Here is a 15,631-nt window from a genome sequence, read left to right on the forward strand (position 1 = left end):
CTGGGAAAGCTGCAGTTGTCACCATGTTTGTCCTGATCCAGGGGCTGACGGCTCTTTGCAGCTCCGGTCCATCACTCCTGGCCCGGTCCTCTGGGATCCAGCACAGCAGTCTGCTCCCTCCCCTAAGCCACAGCCCTTCAAATACTCGACCGCAGCTAGCTATCCTATCCCCCGTGACTGTTCTCTTTTCCAAGCCCCATGGCTGCAGTCTTCCCATGACATGACCTCAGAGCCCTTCACCATGATGGCTGTCCTCTTCTGGACACTCTCCAGCTTATCAAACATGAGACCCAGAGCTGAACCCAAGCCTCCAAGTGAGCCCTGAGCAGGGCAGAACACAGAGGCTCTCACCAGCTGGTTCGTGGACACTGGGCCTCTCTTCATGAAGCGCCATGCCGAATGAGCTCCACCAGGCACCCCAGCCCTTTGTCCTAATTGTTCTCTGATCCCATCTACCCCACCTTACACTGAAGCAGACCCCGACTGAAGTGAAGCTGCTTTTTGCAGCCAAGTACGGGTTCACTTGTATCCTCAGGGAATTCTGTCTTACTGGATTGAGACTAATGCACCAGAAGGATCTGACAAGGATTCCTCCCAGTGCTGCATGTCATCAGAGACCCCTTTCTCCAAGTCACTGATACCAACAGCAAGTAGCCCAGGGTTCATGCAGAAGCCTGTGGCCTCCCCACTGGAGCCCTCCTGCCACACTGACATTGAACCAGCCCACTGCGAAGCCATCAGATTGGATGGTCACCATGTCCCCATCTCTCCATCTCCACAAGGACAGCATGAGATAGTTTATCAAATATCTTGCTCAAGCATAAACAGCATTCCCTTCTCATACCAATTTAGGAATTCTGATAAAAAATAAAAGTTTGGCATGAGCTCTTCTGGATGGAGCCATATTGGTCTTTGAGCCATCCATTTGCCAACCATCTTTCCAATGACTAATTTCAGAATTTTCCCAGGAGTTGAAGTCAAGCTGACTGGCTCTGATCTCTTTCCCTTTTCCCCAGAAAACTGGGATAACATTTGCCCTTCTCCAGGCTTGGATGAGCTCTCTCGGTGTTCCAGTGGCTCAGGAGTCCTATCTGCCAGCTTTTCAGTACACAAGGAAAGAGTTCATCTAGGTCTGGTGACCTGAACCCGGCAAAGGCAGCCAGAGTGGGCTCTCTTACTGTCTCAGATGTCAACACGTTTTTGTTTGGTCATTTCCAGGGCAGAGAAAACCAGCAAAACCAAAACCTAGCGGCTCCAGCTTCTCTCTACTGCCCATTATCATTGGCTGTAATACAAGGTGGTAAGTGACCAAGTGCCCAAAGGAGTGGCACAAGGTAAGCAGTATTGTAGAAACAGGGGAAGGCTGGCCCTGGGCAGGGACTTCACAGAAGCTGAGGTGGGTCTTTCTTTGAGTCCGGAAGGAGAGCCCGGTTTGGGAGAGGTGGAGTATCAGGAGAAGGGAACAGTATTAACAGAAGCCAGGGGAGGAGAAGGATCTGGCAATGTGGGAGGTAAGTAAGTCAGGCTTGATGGAAAAGACAGCAACGTTTCACTCGGCCCTTGTCAATACTGGGGAGCCACTGAAGGTTTGGGGGCAGGAAAGTGGTGTGATGAAAAGTGATTTCAGGGAGCCGAGTGTCTTGAGGGGATGTGGGAAAAAGGACCTTAGTGCTCTGTGAGTGGAGCTGTGAACTGGTCCAACCATTTGGGGGAACAATCTGGAACTATGCCCAAAGGGCTATAGAGCCTCGCATACCCTTTGACCCCACAAAGCCTCTCCTAAGTCTGTATCCCAGAGAGATCAAGAAAATATTTACAAGAGTTCTTTTCATAGTGGCAAAGGATTGGAAACTGAGGGGATGCCCATCCGTTGGGGAATGGCTGAGCAAGTCATTCCTATGATGTTGTGGAAATGATGACGGGGATGGTTTCAGAAAAACCTGGGAGGATCTGGGAGAACTGATACAAAATGAAGTGAGCAGAACCAGGAAAACAATGTCCACAGTGACACAATATAAAACGCCATCTGCTTCCAGAGAGAAGACGGACAGCCTCAGAGGCCAGTCGGCAGAATGACCCTGGGCCGTTCATTTTTATATAGACTTTTAAAAAAATTGTATTTTATTTTTTCCAATTATGCGTAAAGATACTTTTCAACATTCATTTTTTATAAAATTTTGAGTGCCCAATTTTTTCTCCCTTCCTCCCCTCTGTGTCCCCAAGATGGCAGGAATCTGATGTAGGTTATACGTGTACGCCTTTCATTTTCTTAGGAAGACTTTTCCCCCCAAGGAGTGGCAAGTAGGATGGCTTTTGAAGCCTTTGCCCCAAAGAGATCAAGGAGCAGAAATAGTGACAGCAGCAATTTTTGTGGCAGAAAAGACCTGGAAACTGACGAGGTGCCTGCCCATTGGGGAATGGCATCTAGGTGGGGAATGCATTGAGCTATGGAGAGATTAATTAGAAAGCTACTGCCACAGCTCTGGCAAGAGCTGATGAGGATCTGCACTAGGGGGTGGCCAGGGGAGGGAAGAGATGGGGGTGATGCAGAGATTCTGGAAGGTCAACATGACTAGATGTGTTGGTAAAGGGGGTGAGGAATGCTAGCTGATAATGACAGGTCACAAGCCTGGGTAACTGGGAGAATGGTGATGCCCTTAACAACGAATAGGAAAGTTGGGGAAAGGAGAAGTTTTGGGGCAAAGCTAATGTGTTCTCTTTTGGACAGGCTGAGTTTGAGATGCCTGTGGGACCTGAGACTGAAGATGTCCAAAAGACAGCGGGGAGAGAGGGAGAGGGAGGCAGAGGGAGAGAGGGAGGGAGGGAGAGAGAGAGGAAGAGAGAGAAAAAGAGAGAGGAAGAGAGGAGAGAGAGACACACAGAGAGACACACAGAGAGACAGAGAGAGAGAGAGATATGGAATATACAGTTATCCCTTCCACATCGTGAGGGTTAGGGGTACAGTATCCCCACGATCTGGAAAACCCATGTAAAATTTTTTGGCCCTCTCGTCATTCCAGAGCAATCTGAATCATTGTGGTATTAAAAGATAAAATATGTTGATATTATGCAATACTGTACATATGCTTTATGCATTTCTGAGTTCCTAAACTTTTTCTGTGTCGTCTGCTAGCCCTTGCATGTTGTCTGTGGCTTCTGCAAAACTCCCCCAAAGTTCCCATTCAATTCCTTATGCCAACTGGTGATACATTGCAACCTCGATGGGGAAAATCCTGATGTGGAAGGGACAGCAGTATAGAACTGGGAATCATCTGCATGGAATGACAGTTGAACCCACAGGCGCTAATGAGATCACCAAGCGAAACAGCAGAGAGGGAGAGGAAGAAGAGGCCCCAGGCCTGCATGTGGGGGGACACCCAAGGCTAGCCAGCATGACCTAGAGGAGGATCCAGAAAAGAAAAAGAGGTCAGACAGGATGAAGAAGCAGAAGGGGGTGAGGATCCAGGAGGAGAGGGGTCAACAGTGTCAAAGGCTTTAGAGGTCAAGAAGGATGAGGATGGAGAAAGAGCCATGGGATTTGGCAATCACAAGACTAGTACCAGTTAAGCGATGAGGTCAAAAGTCAGAAGCTAGAGAGAAGAGGAGGTTAAGGCAGAAAGTGGGGACAGCCTCCTTAAGGAGTCTATCCATGAGAGGGAGGAGAGCTATACAGGATGATCACTACCAGGCACGGTTTTAAGGATGGGGATGGCAAGAGCCTGTTCGTAGGCAGTAGGCAGGGAGACAGTCTATAGAAGGAGAGAGACTGAAGATTAGAGACAGGAGGGAGGCTCATGGTAGGGCCAATCTGCTGGAAAGGATGGAGAGGGAAGTATCGGGGGGCATGAGCAGGGGCTGTCCTTGGCAAGAAGGGTCACCTGTGGGGAGATGTCTGAGTGGCGTGCAAAGAGGAGGGGAGGAGAGGCACCTCTTGGCCAAGGGCCCCCAATTTTTTGGTGAATATGAAATGAGATCCGTGCCTAACTCTGTCTGGACCGCTGGATTCAGAACTGTGCTGAAGGCAGAAAACGGGTTGGCTTATGTCAGGGCAAAGGCACAGGACCTGCTGAGTCCTTTCTGACTGCTTTTTTCCCCACGAGACTTTGTGGCTGCAACGTCCAGAACACCAGAATCTCACAAGACCCCAAATTACAGGACACTCAAATGTTAGGTAGAATCAGCCTGAATGAGTAGGAATTGAGCTAACAAAATGAGCCTTCCATTTCCTACTTTGGGGTCCTATGCTATAGCATTCACTAGAAAGGTTTTTTTTTTTTTTTTGCCTCAAACAGCCCCTTAATCATCTCACATGTCGGGGAAATCTATCTATCTATCTATCTATCTATCTATCTATCTAGATATCTATCTATCTATCTATCTATCTATCTATATCTATCTATCTATCTATCTATATATTTTTTAGGCAATTGGGGTTAAGTAACTTGCCCCGGGTCACACAGCTAGTGTCAAGTGTTTGCTCTGAGGCTGGATTTGAACTCAGGTCCTCCTGACTTCAGGGCCGGTGCTCTATCCACTGCGCCACCTAGGTGCTCTATCCACTGCGCCACCTAGCTGCCCCTCATGTTGGGGAAATCTAAAGATACCCCATTGCCTTCCAGCCCCAGTGTGCTCCCCAGTGGAGAAAATCACGAGGCTGTGACAGTCCAGGAGTATGTCACATGGCACTCTCCTTCTCTACCACTGGAGAGTGAAGCACTTTCCACCTGCCTTTTGGTCAAGGTTTTAGCTTTCCAGGTTTCCTGCTTCTGAGTTACACTGCGATTCTGTGGAGATAGAACCTCCAACGTCTTGGCAGACCCTGCCTGAGAATCGGCTTTAGCGCAGCCGAATGACGTCGTCCTGGAGGCAGGGAACCTGAGGAGAAGAAGGCACTTGGTGGGTCACTGGGACATTACGGGGCAGAGCAGGGGTTTGAAGCCAAGAGCTCTGACTCCAAAACAACGTTCTACTGCAGCTTTTGACCTTGTGAAGTCCTACCCCAAGCTAGGAAAGCTGTGAGTAGGGTCTGGGCATCAAGGCTGTGTCTACCATGTGAAAACCGATCTGACGATGTCCACAAAGAATCATCACACTCTGAAGTTTTAACCAAAACAGCCCAGAGAAGGATCCAAATGTCCGGAAGGTCTCATTGTGGGCAGCGGCCCTCTGTTTGTGTCAGCAGGAAGCACCCCCCCCCCAAAGGGAATCCACAGACACGGGCACACACATGGAAGAGAAGTCAGCTCACATCAGATGGCTCTGCACCACATAACCAGACCAGAAGAAATGCACAGAGCATGGCAGTGAAAGGGAAGCATGGCTCCCGCTCGTGGCACCACGGGCCCTCATCACTTCGTGGCACATGTGCCATCCTCGATGGGTGTTAGCAAACAAAATGCCACAAAGGACGGGCAGCACGGGACCAGCCCCTGCTGCAGAGGACGAGAAGCTGAGTCCTATGGTGCACCAGAGGAGTGAACATTTTCCTTCAGTCCCACTTGACTTCAATGCAAAGGTGCTGAAGGGAGAACCTGGTGATCAGAATGTGCAAAGGATGGCTCTGGATAAAGAAGTGAAAAAGAACAAGGCTTGCAGACAAGGCTCCTTATCCACATGCCACACGGGTTCCATTCAGAATCTGCGGCAGTGGCAAGCACTGAATACTACTGATCAGCCCACAAGCATTTATGAAACACGCACCAGCACAAAGAACACCCCCCCCCCATATATATTCACCTATCTTGAAAACACTAGTGAGCCTAAGGATAAAGATGTGTGACTTAAAACTCTGACCAGACAGGATACAAAACCACACTTTTGGAAATGCAGACAAATATGCCAGAAGAGCAGATAAAATGCTCTCAGTTATGTGGAACCTTTCTTCATGTTTCCAAAAAGGCTTCTGTTTCTTTGGTTTCCTCTTCACTGAAAAAAAGATTGTGAATATGAAGACCTTTCATCCAGCTTCTTTCCTGAAAAGCTTTCTCCTGTTTCAAGGACCCCCACACAGTGCGGCTTCTGGCGAAGAACAAGCCGATAGGGCCTTTCATACCTTGTTGAACTCAAGGTCCCAAGTAGATTAAAAACTTTTAATTGCATCATTAACTTATTTTATTCAGTTGGTGACAGCATAAGACCTTGAGACCCTACGCTTTCTACTGCCTCAGATCAAGCAGTTAGGCTGACTGCAACTCTGTCTGTTGCATTTCAGGGGATAATTTGTAAAAATGCATCTGGAGCACTGAAGAAGGCCTGCCAGGATTCCTGGGTCCTCTTCCCAGCTCCATCAATGATGCTCTGTGTGACATCAGCCTGGCCACCATGCCCAGCAGCACCTATCTCCCTCTCTTCACCTAAAATAACAGAAGCCGCTCGGATGACTGATCTCTTAGAAGAGGGCTTCGCAAATGAGAATTCAGTTTCAGTCACCTTGCCATCCACAGCTGAAAGGGATCTTAATGAATTAGACAGTAAGCACTTGTGAAACCTGAGGGCCTAGTACCTGTTTTTGACCCAGAATAATAAGGCTGTTTGAAAGAAAATCCCAGAACATTGCAAAGGAAACAAAAGCTTTCATTCTACCAAGGTTTTTTTTTTTTTTAAACTTTAAAACTCAAATTAGTAAATCATGTCAATAATTTTTTTTTCTTCAGGGCCAGGCTTGGAACCAGGAAGATTCATCTTTGTGAATTCAAATCTGGCCTCAGACACTGGCTGGGTGACCCTGGGCAAGTCACAACTCTGTTTGCCTCAGTTTCCTCATCTGTAAAATGAGCTGCAGAAGTAAATGGCAAATCACTCCAGGATCTCTGCCAAGGAAACCCCTAGCAGGGAAACAGAGAGCCAGACATGACTGGCCTACAGTTTTTTTTTTAACCATATAATATGCTGTTTAGGTGCTTTATAATACAATCACATCATTCATCTTTCACAATACTCATGTCTCTTATCTCAGTATAGCCTTAAAAAAGATTCCTCTAAAATTATTCCATAGGTAAGAAACACAAACTGCATGAAATCTTAGATTTCACAATTTCATCAACAGTAATACCACTATTATTAATGGAGAGAATGAATGACAACAGCACACTTCATTATCAGAAACTTCATTTATCAGAGGCAGAAATAAAGCAGCGAGCCAGAAGGCTCCTCTGGGAGGCTGAGGAGGGTGGTGAGGCAGTGGGTCAGAGTACCAAGACACTGTTGAGAACTGGTTAAAATAATGCCAAGTGGTCTGGCATTAAAGATGCACCTGGGAAGTGGAGGGAAGGGGAGAGGAGAAGTAGGAAGGCTCTAAGCCAGAAAGGGAGGAGCCAGCCTGGGAGACGGTGCCTCCAGGACACCAGAGCCACCCATGGTCTGTAAGCACCCACCACTTCCCGGACAGGAAGAAGGACACAAAAATGCAAGCCCATTCCCAACGCAATGCCAATGTCGGCTCTTAGAGGAAGTACATGAAGGCAGGACACTCCCACTCTCTGCAGTAGTCATGAGCCTGGTGAACAGGCATCCAAGCAAGGGCAACCAGGTGAGGCCGGTTTCTGCTGAGCAGAGAGGCCGAAGGTGCCTTCTGACCGAAGTAAATATATATGCTCAGCAATCCTGACTGATTAACAATGTTTCACACTTCTTGGTGGAAAGACAATGGGCTGAAGATAAAGAATGAGGTCTGGAGACAAATGATTATTCCATATCAAAGACAGGCTGTAACTGAAGAAAACAAGACAAATCTTTGTAAGCATGGCCATGACAATTCCGTCCCAAGGCAGCCAGATTTCACGTACAATTCAATACACATTTGTTTTGCTTGCTTACTCTTATGGCTTAAGAGAGAGGTTTTTTTTTGGGGGGGGTGGCAAGTAGTAAAAGTGATAGAAATAAAAAAATACCATGAAAAAAAGACCAATGAAACATTTTTAAAAGCACAGAAAAGAGCAGAGGAAGTCCAGAAAGTGACAGACAAGAAGGCCAGAGCAGGAACTACCCTGGTAAATGTGATATGTACTTCAACAAACCCCAATAACTGTGGAAAAGTCATGGTTTGAGCAGCACCCTCTTTTTCTGTCCTTCGCATATGGAAATGTTCATGTTTGTTGATGACTATCACGTTTATAACTAAAGATGTTCATTAAAATTCACTTTTATCATATCCTGTCCTATTCTGGGGGGAGGGGGAGAGGGACAAGGACTGGAGGGCATCAGAGAGCTGCAGAGGCTAATCTAGGGTTCTTTCTGGCTTTTCCCTGTAAAATGGTCTCAGTGATCTGTCTGTTCCTATCACAGAGATAGCACACCTGAAGAAGAGCGCCAAAGCTTGGTCCCTGGGCACTGCCTGGCCAGGAAGGTGTGGCAAAGCTGGTGCTCTTGGTCCTCCGAACTGCCTGTGGTGGTAAAGGCACACCTGCGGCCTCCCCACCGCACATCCCATGACCCAGGGGAACCGTCTCCTGGCTCTTATGCCATCTCTATTCCGGGCATTTTCATTGGCTGGCCCCATGCCATCTCGCTTCTCCTTCAAGTCCCAGCTAAAATCCCACTTTGTACTGGATGGCTCTCCTGCTTCTCCTTACTGCTGATGCCTTCCTGTCTATAGCTCGTTTGGGCATGGTTGTCTGCATGCTGGCTTCCCCTTAGACTAGAGCTTCTGGAAGGTGAGGGACTGTCTTTTTGCCTTTTTCTGTCTCCCTGGCATTTGGCACAGGGCCTGGCGCACAGCAGGCAGTTAATAAATGCTTGTTGATTTGACTAAGTAGCCAGCCATTCATGTGTTTAGCTTATGGAAAAGTGTCACTGAGCCAAGACTCTGGTCAAATGTGTTATGGAAATTTTTTTTTGGCACTTAATAGAGCATTTTGTTACCCACACATCGTGCCCACACCTATTTCTTAGCCTCCAGCTAAGAGGTGCAGCTCAAGAACCACTTTCCCCACAAAGCTTTTGCGGAGGGCTCGACTTTTACTTGTCTTCTTATCCAGAACTCCCAGAACAGTGCTTGGCATACAGAAAGAGATTAATAAATGCCTCCTACTGAGTCAGGCACAAAAAGAGGCAAAAACAAGCCTGCCCTCAAGGAGCTACAATCTAAACAAATCTATACAAAGCTAGAGATGGGCTGGACAGGAGCTAATGAACAGAGAGAAGGCCCTGGAATGAAGAGGGACTAGGGAAGGCTTCCTGTAGGAGGTGGGATTTTTGTTCAAGGAAGCCAGGAGGTCAGAAGGCAGAGAGAAAGAGGGAGAGTGTTCCAGGCCTGAGGGACAGCCAGAGAAAAGTGACTTGTTCATGGGAAAGCCAGGAGGCCGGTGTCACTGGACCAGAGTACGGGTAGGGAATGAAGTGGAGAAGTCTGTGTGAGAGATTAAGTCAGAAAGTAAGGAACATTCTTTTAGTAAGAAGCCTGCAAAGTGCTCTGAATGCCAAACAGAGGATTTTGTGTTTGTTTGTGGAGGCCATAGAGGGTTGCTGGAGGTTACTGAGGAAGGGGATGACATGATCAGAGCTGTCCTTTGGACAGATCACTTTGGTGGCTGAGTGGAGGGTTACCAGAGTGGGCAGGGCATCTATTGAAGCCACACTGACTCAACAGCCCAGCATCCAATGAAGGCCCAGTGGAGCCTGGGGGCCTCTGTCTTGTTAATGAGGAATACTGAACACCCTTTTGCTATGTAAAGTTAACACCATCATGACAGCTTTTCCCATTCATTAATATGGGAATTATAGTGTCAGGGTTAAGAGTTAACCTACTGGGTTAAATCACCAGGAGTGGGGAACCTGTGCCTTCAAGGCCACATGTGGCCTTCTAGGTTCTCAAGGGCGCCTTTTGAATCCAAACTTCACAGAACAAATCTAAATAAAAGGATTTGTTTCATGAAACTTGGGACTCAGTCCAAAAGCCACACCCAAGGACACAGAGAGCCACACGTGGCCTCAAGGCCATAGGCTCCCCATGCCTGATTTAACCTATTTACCTCACAAACGACCTGGGACTTGTCCGGGGCATCCTGAAGGGCTTGGGGGGAGCTCAAGTGGATCTTACTAAAAAAGAGTCTGTGAGTAAGGCTTGGGACACGGGGTGCAGATGTTACTGTGTCCAGGTCCAGAGATGTTAAGCCAATGGTCCATGGTCACACAGCATGTGTCTGGGCAGAGAAGCTATGGCATGAATGAAGTTTCCTTCCCCCCAAACCGTAGGGCTTGACAACATAAGAACTTCCAGGAAGGAGTCACACTATACCAAATTCCAGCACTTTAGTGTCTTGGAGTAAGAAAGTGGGGCTCTGGTTTGACACTCACTGCTCTAGGGATGGTGGGGAAGGGGAAGAGCTTTTGTTAAGCTGTGTACAGATATGGGGGGTCCTCCCATTGCCAGACCACAACACTAGAACAGAACAGTACCATCTTTCAGGATGCTTCTGTGCCTCACAAGGAGATGAAGAGGAGCCTTCCTGAAGAAACAATGTTGCTGATGCACAAGATACAAAGTCCCTACAGGCCCAGGAACAGGTCTGGCCAGACTGGCCAGGATGTTCCAGTGTTAAGCTTGGTCTTTGTGTTTGACAAGAGAACTGATGAGGGGTGAAGGACTTGTTGATTTCCAGGGTATGCCTACAGAGCTTAGGGTCAGAGAGTGAGGAATGAGGGTGAGGAAACTCCCTGTCCTAGTGCTGGGGGACACTGTCCCTTCCTGTTACATGGAGAGATTAAGGGTGGGTGTTCTTAGAGCCAGTCTGTGTGCTGAGCAGCCTGGGAACTCTGTACTCTCTAGCTCCAACGCCAGTTCCTGAGGTGTAATTCTGCACTGGGGAGAGAGCGGGAGAGGGAAAACGAGAGAGAGAGACACACACACACAGAGACAGAGAAAGAAGGAGGAAGGAGGGAATGGGAGGAATTTAGGGAATGGAAGGAGGAGACAGAGAAAGATACAGAGAGAGACAGACATAGGGAGAGAAAGACAGAGACTGAGAAGTATAGAGACAGAGGCAGAGAAGAAGGAGAAGGAAAAGAAGAAGGAGAAGTAGAAGAAAAAAAGGAGGAAGAGGAGGAGGAGGAGAAGAAGAAGAAAGAGGAGAAGAAAAAGAAGACAGAGAAAGATAACAGAAAGATACACAGACAGACAGAGCTCCCCCATTCACTCCTCACCTTCTCCCACATGGCCCTGAAGGAAGGCCCCCAGACAAGCGAGCCCCCCAGTTCGGAACATTGCCGCTGAGACCACAGAAAGGGAGCGGGTTCCGCTCACTCCTCCTCATCCTCCCCGCCACCCCCGGGGGTGGGGCTGCCTCTCCCTCTCCCCCTCGCCGCACCAACCCCCCCCCCGCGCGGTCACTCACCGGTGACCCGGATCCCCTCCAGCATCTTGGGCCGGGGTCTCCTGCGGGTCTTGGCGTGGCGGCGCGCGTGACGCGGGCCGGTAGTGGCCGCAGCGGCGGCGGCGGCGGCAGCCGAGGAGGCGCAGCGGGCGGAGGCGGCGGCCACGGCCCGGGCTCGCCGGTGGATGGCGGCGGAGGCGGCGGCGGCTGCCGAGCGCGGGCAGCGCCGGCCTCTCGTGGCCGCCCGCAGCCTGGGACCTCGGCCGGGCCTCAGCGCTCCGGCGGCGGGCGCGGCGGGGGAACGGGAGGCGCCGAGGGCGCGGCGGGAAGGCGGCGGCCGAGCTGGCGGGGCTCGGGCTCCGGAGGCGGCGGCGGCCCGGGCCGAGGCGCAGGAAGCCGAGAGCGAGGAGCGCGGGGGGCGGCGGCGGGAGCGGGGCGCGGATGCGGGGGGCGGCGGTCAGCGCCGCCGTGTGCATGGGTGCGCCCGCAGCCCGGATCTCAGGGCGCCGCGGGCGGCCGGGGCGGGGTGGTGGCAGTGACGATGGCGGGGGCGCGGCGGGGCGACCTCGGGGGGCGCAGGTGAAGGGCAGCCCTCGATCTAGTCCCTGCGGCCAGCTCCCAGCTAGCGGCAGTGACGTGCGCCGCTCTCGCGGTTGCTAGGGTACCGGTCCCGGAGCCCCGCCCCCCGGCCCGACCAGCCTCGCCTCTCCCGGCCCCCAAGGCAGGCAGGTGGGCAGGCAGGTTGGAAGAGAACAAGGAACCACGAGTCCCGGCAGGCACAGCGCACCCACGTGGATGCCGGGGGAAAGCATCAGCCTCTCAGATGCTCCGGTCAGCCCGAGCGTGGGTTTGACTTTACCCGGTTCTCGAGTACCTCCCTCCCCCTTTCCCACATTTCCAGATTCTTGACTGTCCTGTCTCTGGCCTGCTCTTTTCGACTCCGGTTCATCCCCCGGTTAGAGGCTGGTCCGGCCCGGTTGACCATACATACATACATACACACATACGTGTACATGTATATGTGTGTATATGTATGTATGAATCAGCCCCACTCTTTCTCTGAAACACTAGTTCGTTGAACCCAAACCCTAACCCTAAATGCGCGCCTTGAAGACATTTTAAACTGGATGTCCCCATGGCAGCTCAAACTCAACATTTCCAAAAGAGAATTTATTATCTTTTTCTCCCAAACACAAGCCCTTTAAAATTTCCCTATTTGTTTGGAGGGCAGCATCTTCCTTCTAGTCAGTTATCCTCACCTTCATTTTCACTCACCCACATATTTGCTCAATTGCTAAATCTTGTTATTTCTGCCCCTAGAATATCTCTGGTATCTACCTGCAGCTCTCCACTCTTACATGTCTGTAAGCATCATGGCCGCTGGCCAGGATGATTGCAACAGCCTCCAAAGTATCCCTGCCCCAGAGTTCCTTCTTCCATGAATTTAAATCATCATAGGATTACAAAGAAAACTGATAAGGGAGAAGGGAACAGGAATTTGTTATCATAGGTAGGCCAAGGCAATAGAATAAAAATGACCATACTACCTAAATTAATTTACTTGGTCAGTGCCATACCAATCAAACTTCTAAATAATTCTTTTATAGAGTTAGAGGAAAAAAAATTCATCTGGAGGAAGTAGGGGTCAAGAATATCAAAGGAATCAATGAAAAAAAAAAGAAAGGTGGCTGAACAGTGCCAGACCTCAAACTATGTTACAAGGAGGCAATCCAAAAAAAAATCTGGTACCAGATAAGAAGTAGAGTGGTGGATCAGTGGAACAGATTAGGTAGACAATATATGGTTATAAATAACCCTAGTAATCTAGTGTTTGATAAACCCAAAGATCTTAGCTTTTGGTGTAAGAACTCACTATCTGACAAAGACTGCTGGGAAAACTAGAAAGCAATTTGGCAGAAAGTAGGCATAGACCAACATCTCACACAGTACACCAAGGTAAGACAGAAAGGGTGATATCATAAGCCAATTAGGAGAGCAAGGGGAAAAAATTACCTGTCAGATGTATGGATAAGAGAAGAGGTCATAACCAAACAAGAGACCTCCTGTGACCCTACAGGAGGTAAAATGGATAATTTTAATTACATGAAATTAAAAAGTTCTTGCACAAATAAAAGCAATGTAGCCAAAATTAGAAGGAAAGTAGGAAACATTTTACAAGTTTGTCTGAGAAAGGCCTTGTTTTTCAAATATACAGTGAACTGAGCCAAATATATAAAAATATGGGGCATTCTCCAATTGATAAATAGTCAAAGGATATGAACAGGCAGTTTTCAGAAGAAGAAACCAATACACATATGAAAAAAATTCTCTAAATCAGTAATAATTAGAGACATACAAATTAAAAGAACTCTGAGGTACCACTTCACACTTATCAGTTTGGCTAATATGACAGAAAAGGAAAATGACAAATGCTAGAGGGGATGTAGGAAAAAAGGTATACTAATGTACTGTTGGTAGAGTTGTAAACTGGTCTGACCCTTCTGGAGAACAATTTGGACCTATGGCCAAAGGGTTATAAAACTGTTGTTCAGTTGTGTCCCATTGTGTCTCTGTGACCCATTTGGAGTTTTCTTGGCAAAGATACTGGAATGGTTTGCAATTTCCTTCTTTATGAGGAAACTGAGGCAAACAGGGTGAAGGGATTTGCCCAGGAAGGTGAATTTTCCCAACTCCAAGCCTGGTACTCTGTCTACTGTACCATCTAGCTACACAGCCTTTAAGCTAGCAATACCTCTACTAAGCCTAATCCCAAAGAATTCAAAGAAAAGGTGAAAGGATCTATTCATACAAAAATAATTATAGCAGCTTTTTTTTTTGTGGAAATTGAAGGGATGCCCATCAATTGGGGAATGGCTGAACAAGTTGTGGTATGTGATTATGATGGTATAAGAAATGATGAGATGAGAAAAGTTATATGAACTGATGCAAAGTGAAGTGAGCAGAACCAGATCATCATATTCAGTAACAGCAATATTGTAATGATGATCAGTTGTGAAAGATTTAGCTACTCCATCAAGACAATGATCCATGACAATTCCAAAGGACTCACCATGAAAAATGCTATCTCCAGAGAGAGAACTAATGAATTCTGAGTGCAGAGTGAAGCATACTTTTTTCATTTTATTTTTCTTGCCTTTTGCATTTTTTTTTCTTTTTTTGCAGCATGGCTAATATGGAAATGTTTTCTATGACTTCACATGCATATAACTGATATTATATTGCTTGCCTTCTTAATGGGTGTGGGAGGGGCTTAAGGGAGGGAAAGAATTTGGAACTAGAAATTAAAAAATGCTAAAAGTAAAATTTAAAAACTATCGTATATATGTTTTGCATATATGTGCAAGTTGTCTTCTCTTATAGAATATAAACTCGTTGAGGTTGGGGGCTGTTCGTTTTTGCCTTCATATTCCCAGTGCCTAGCACAGGGTTGGGGTTCGAATTCTGGCTGTACCATTTACTGACTCTGTCTCTGCACAGGTCACTCCCTCTCCTCAGCCTTCAGTTCCCTTGTCTATAAAATGAGGGGCTGGAATGGCTCTAACTCATAGAACTCGAGTGTTGGAAGAGAACTCTAAAGTTGTCTGGTTCAAGCCATGCGCAGAAGGAATTCTAACACCGGTGCTTCAGTCTGGGGGGAGAGGGGCCCAGTAGCTCTCAAAGCTCTCTGTCCATTCTGGGACATGTTGAGTCACCAGGACCCTTGCCCTGACATCAAGCTTGCTCAGTTTCCCTGCTTGGGCACATTCAGGTCATAACAGAAGAGGGCCTGCTACTAGTAACCAGGTAAGGAGGGAGAAGATGCTTGGGGGGATGCCTGTGCAGGGGCTCAGGGAAACACGGTGGCTGTTCCTGTCTCCTTCCCTTGGTGCTGAGCTCCCTATCCAATGTTCTGGCTGGCGTTGTTATTTAATCTTGGTTCACTGCCTTTGTTAATGATCCTGTATTTAATTGGCACAGCAGTCTCCCCAAGAGGAAGCTCCCCCTGCCAATACTGGTCAAGACCTACTCTGCAGCCACAGTCTTGGACAGATGCCAGGGCACCGACGGGAGAAGGGCCACAAGGGCCCAGGCCTTCCTGATGTCCAGGCCGGCCCTATCTAGCACATCATGATGTCTTTTATGTCATGTGATAATATTATTCATAGGCTACAAACTATGGCCTATTTGGAGGCAGCTAGGTAGCTGCAGTGAATACAGCCCTGGGCCTGGAGGCAGGAGACCCTGAGTTTGAATCCAGTCTCAGTCACTTAACCCTGTTGGCCTCAGTTTCCTCATCTGTAAAATGAGATGAAGAAGGAAAA

General features: G+C 48.3%; 1 protein-coding gene across 2 annotated transcripts in view; it reads right to left on the bottom strand.

Moving 5' to 3' along the window:
* The window catches only part of MATCAP2 (microtubule associated tyrosine carboxypeptidase 2), a 32,083-nt gene extending 20,617 nt beyond the window's left edge, over positions 1-11,466 (bottom strand). For both annotated transcript variants that reach the window (XM_020964398.2, XM_020964401.2), the window contains exon 1: positions 11,331-11,466. In XM_020964398.2, coding sequence (XP_020820057.1) covers positions 11,331-11,355 — 25 coding nt within the window. In that variant the 5' untranslated portion in view covers positions 11,356-11,466. The remainder of the gene's footprint in view (positions 1-11,330) is intronic.
* Positions 11,467-15,631: the final 4,165 nt, after the last annotated feature.

Source organism: Phascolarctos cinereus, unplaced genomic scaffold, assembly GCF_003287225.1.
Source record: "Phascolarctos cinereus isolate Bilbo 61053 unplaced genomic scaffold, phaCin_HiC Scaffold_4;HRSCAF=312, whole genome shotgun sequence".
In the NCBI taxonomy this organism is placed as follows: Eukaryota; Metazoa; Chordata; class Mammalia; order Diprotodontia; family Phascolarctidae; genus Phascolarctos; species Phascolarctos cinereus.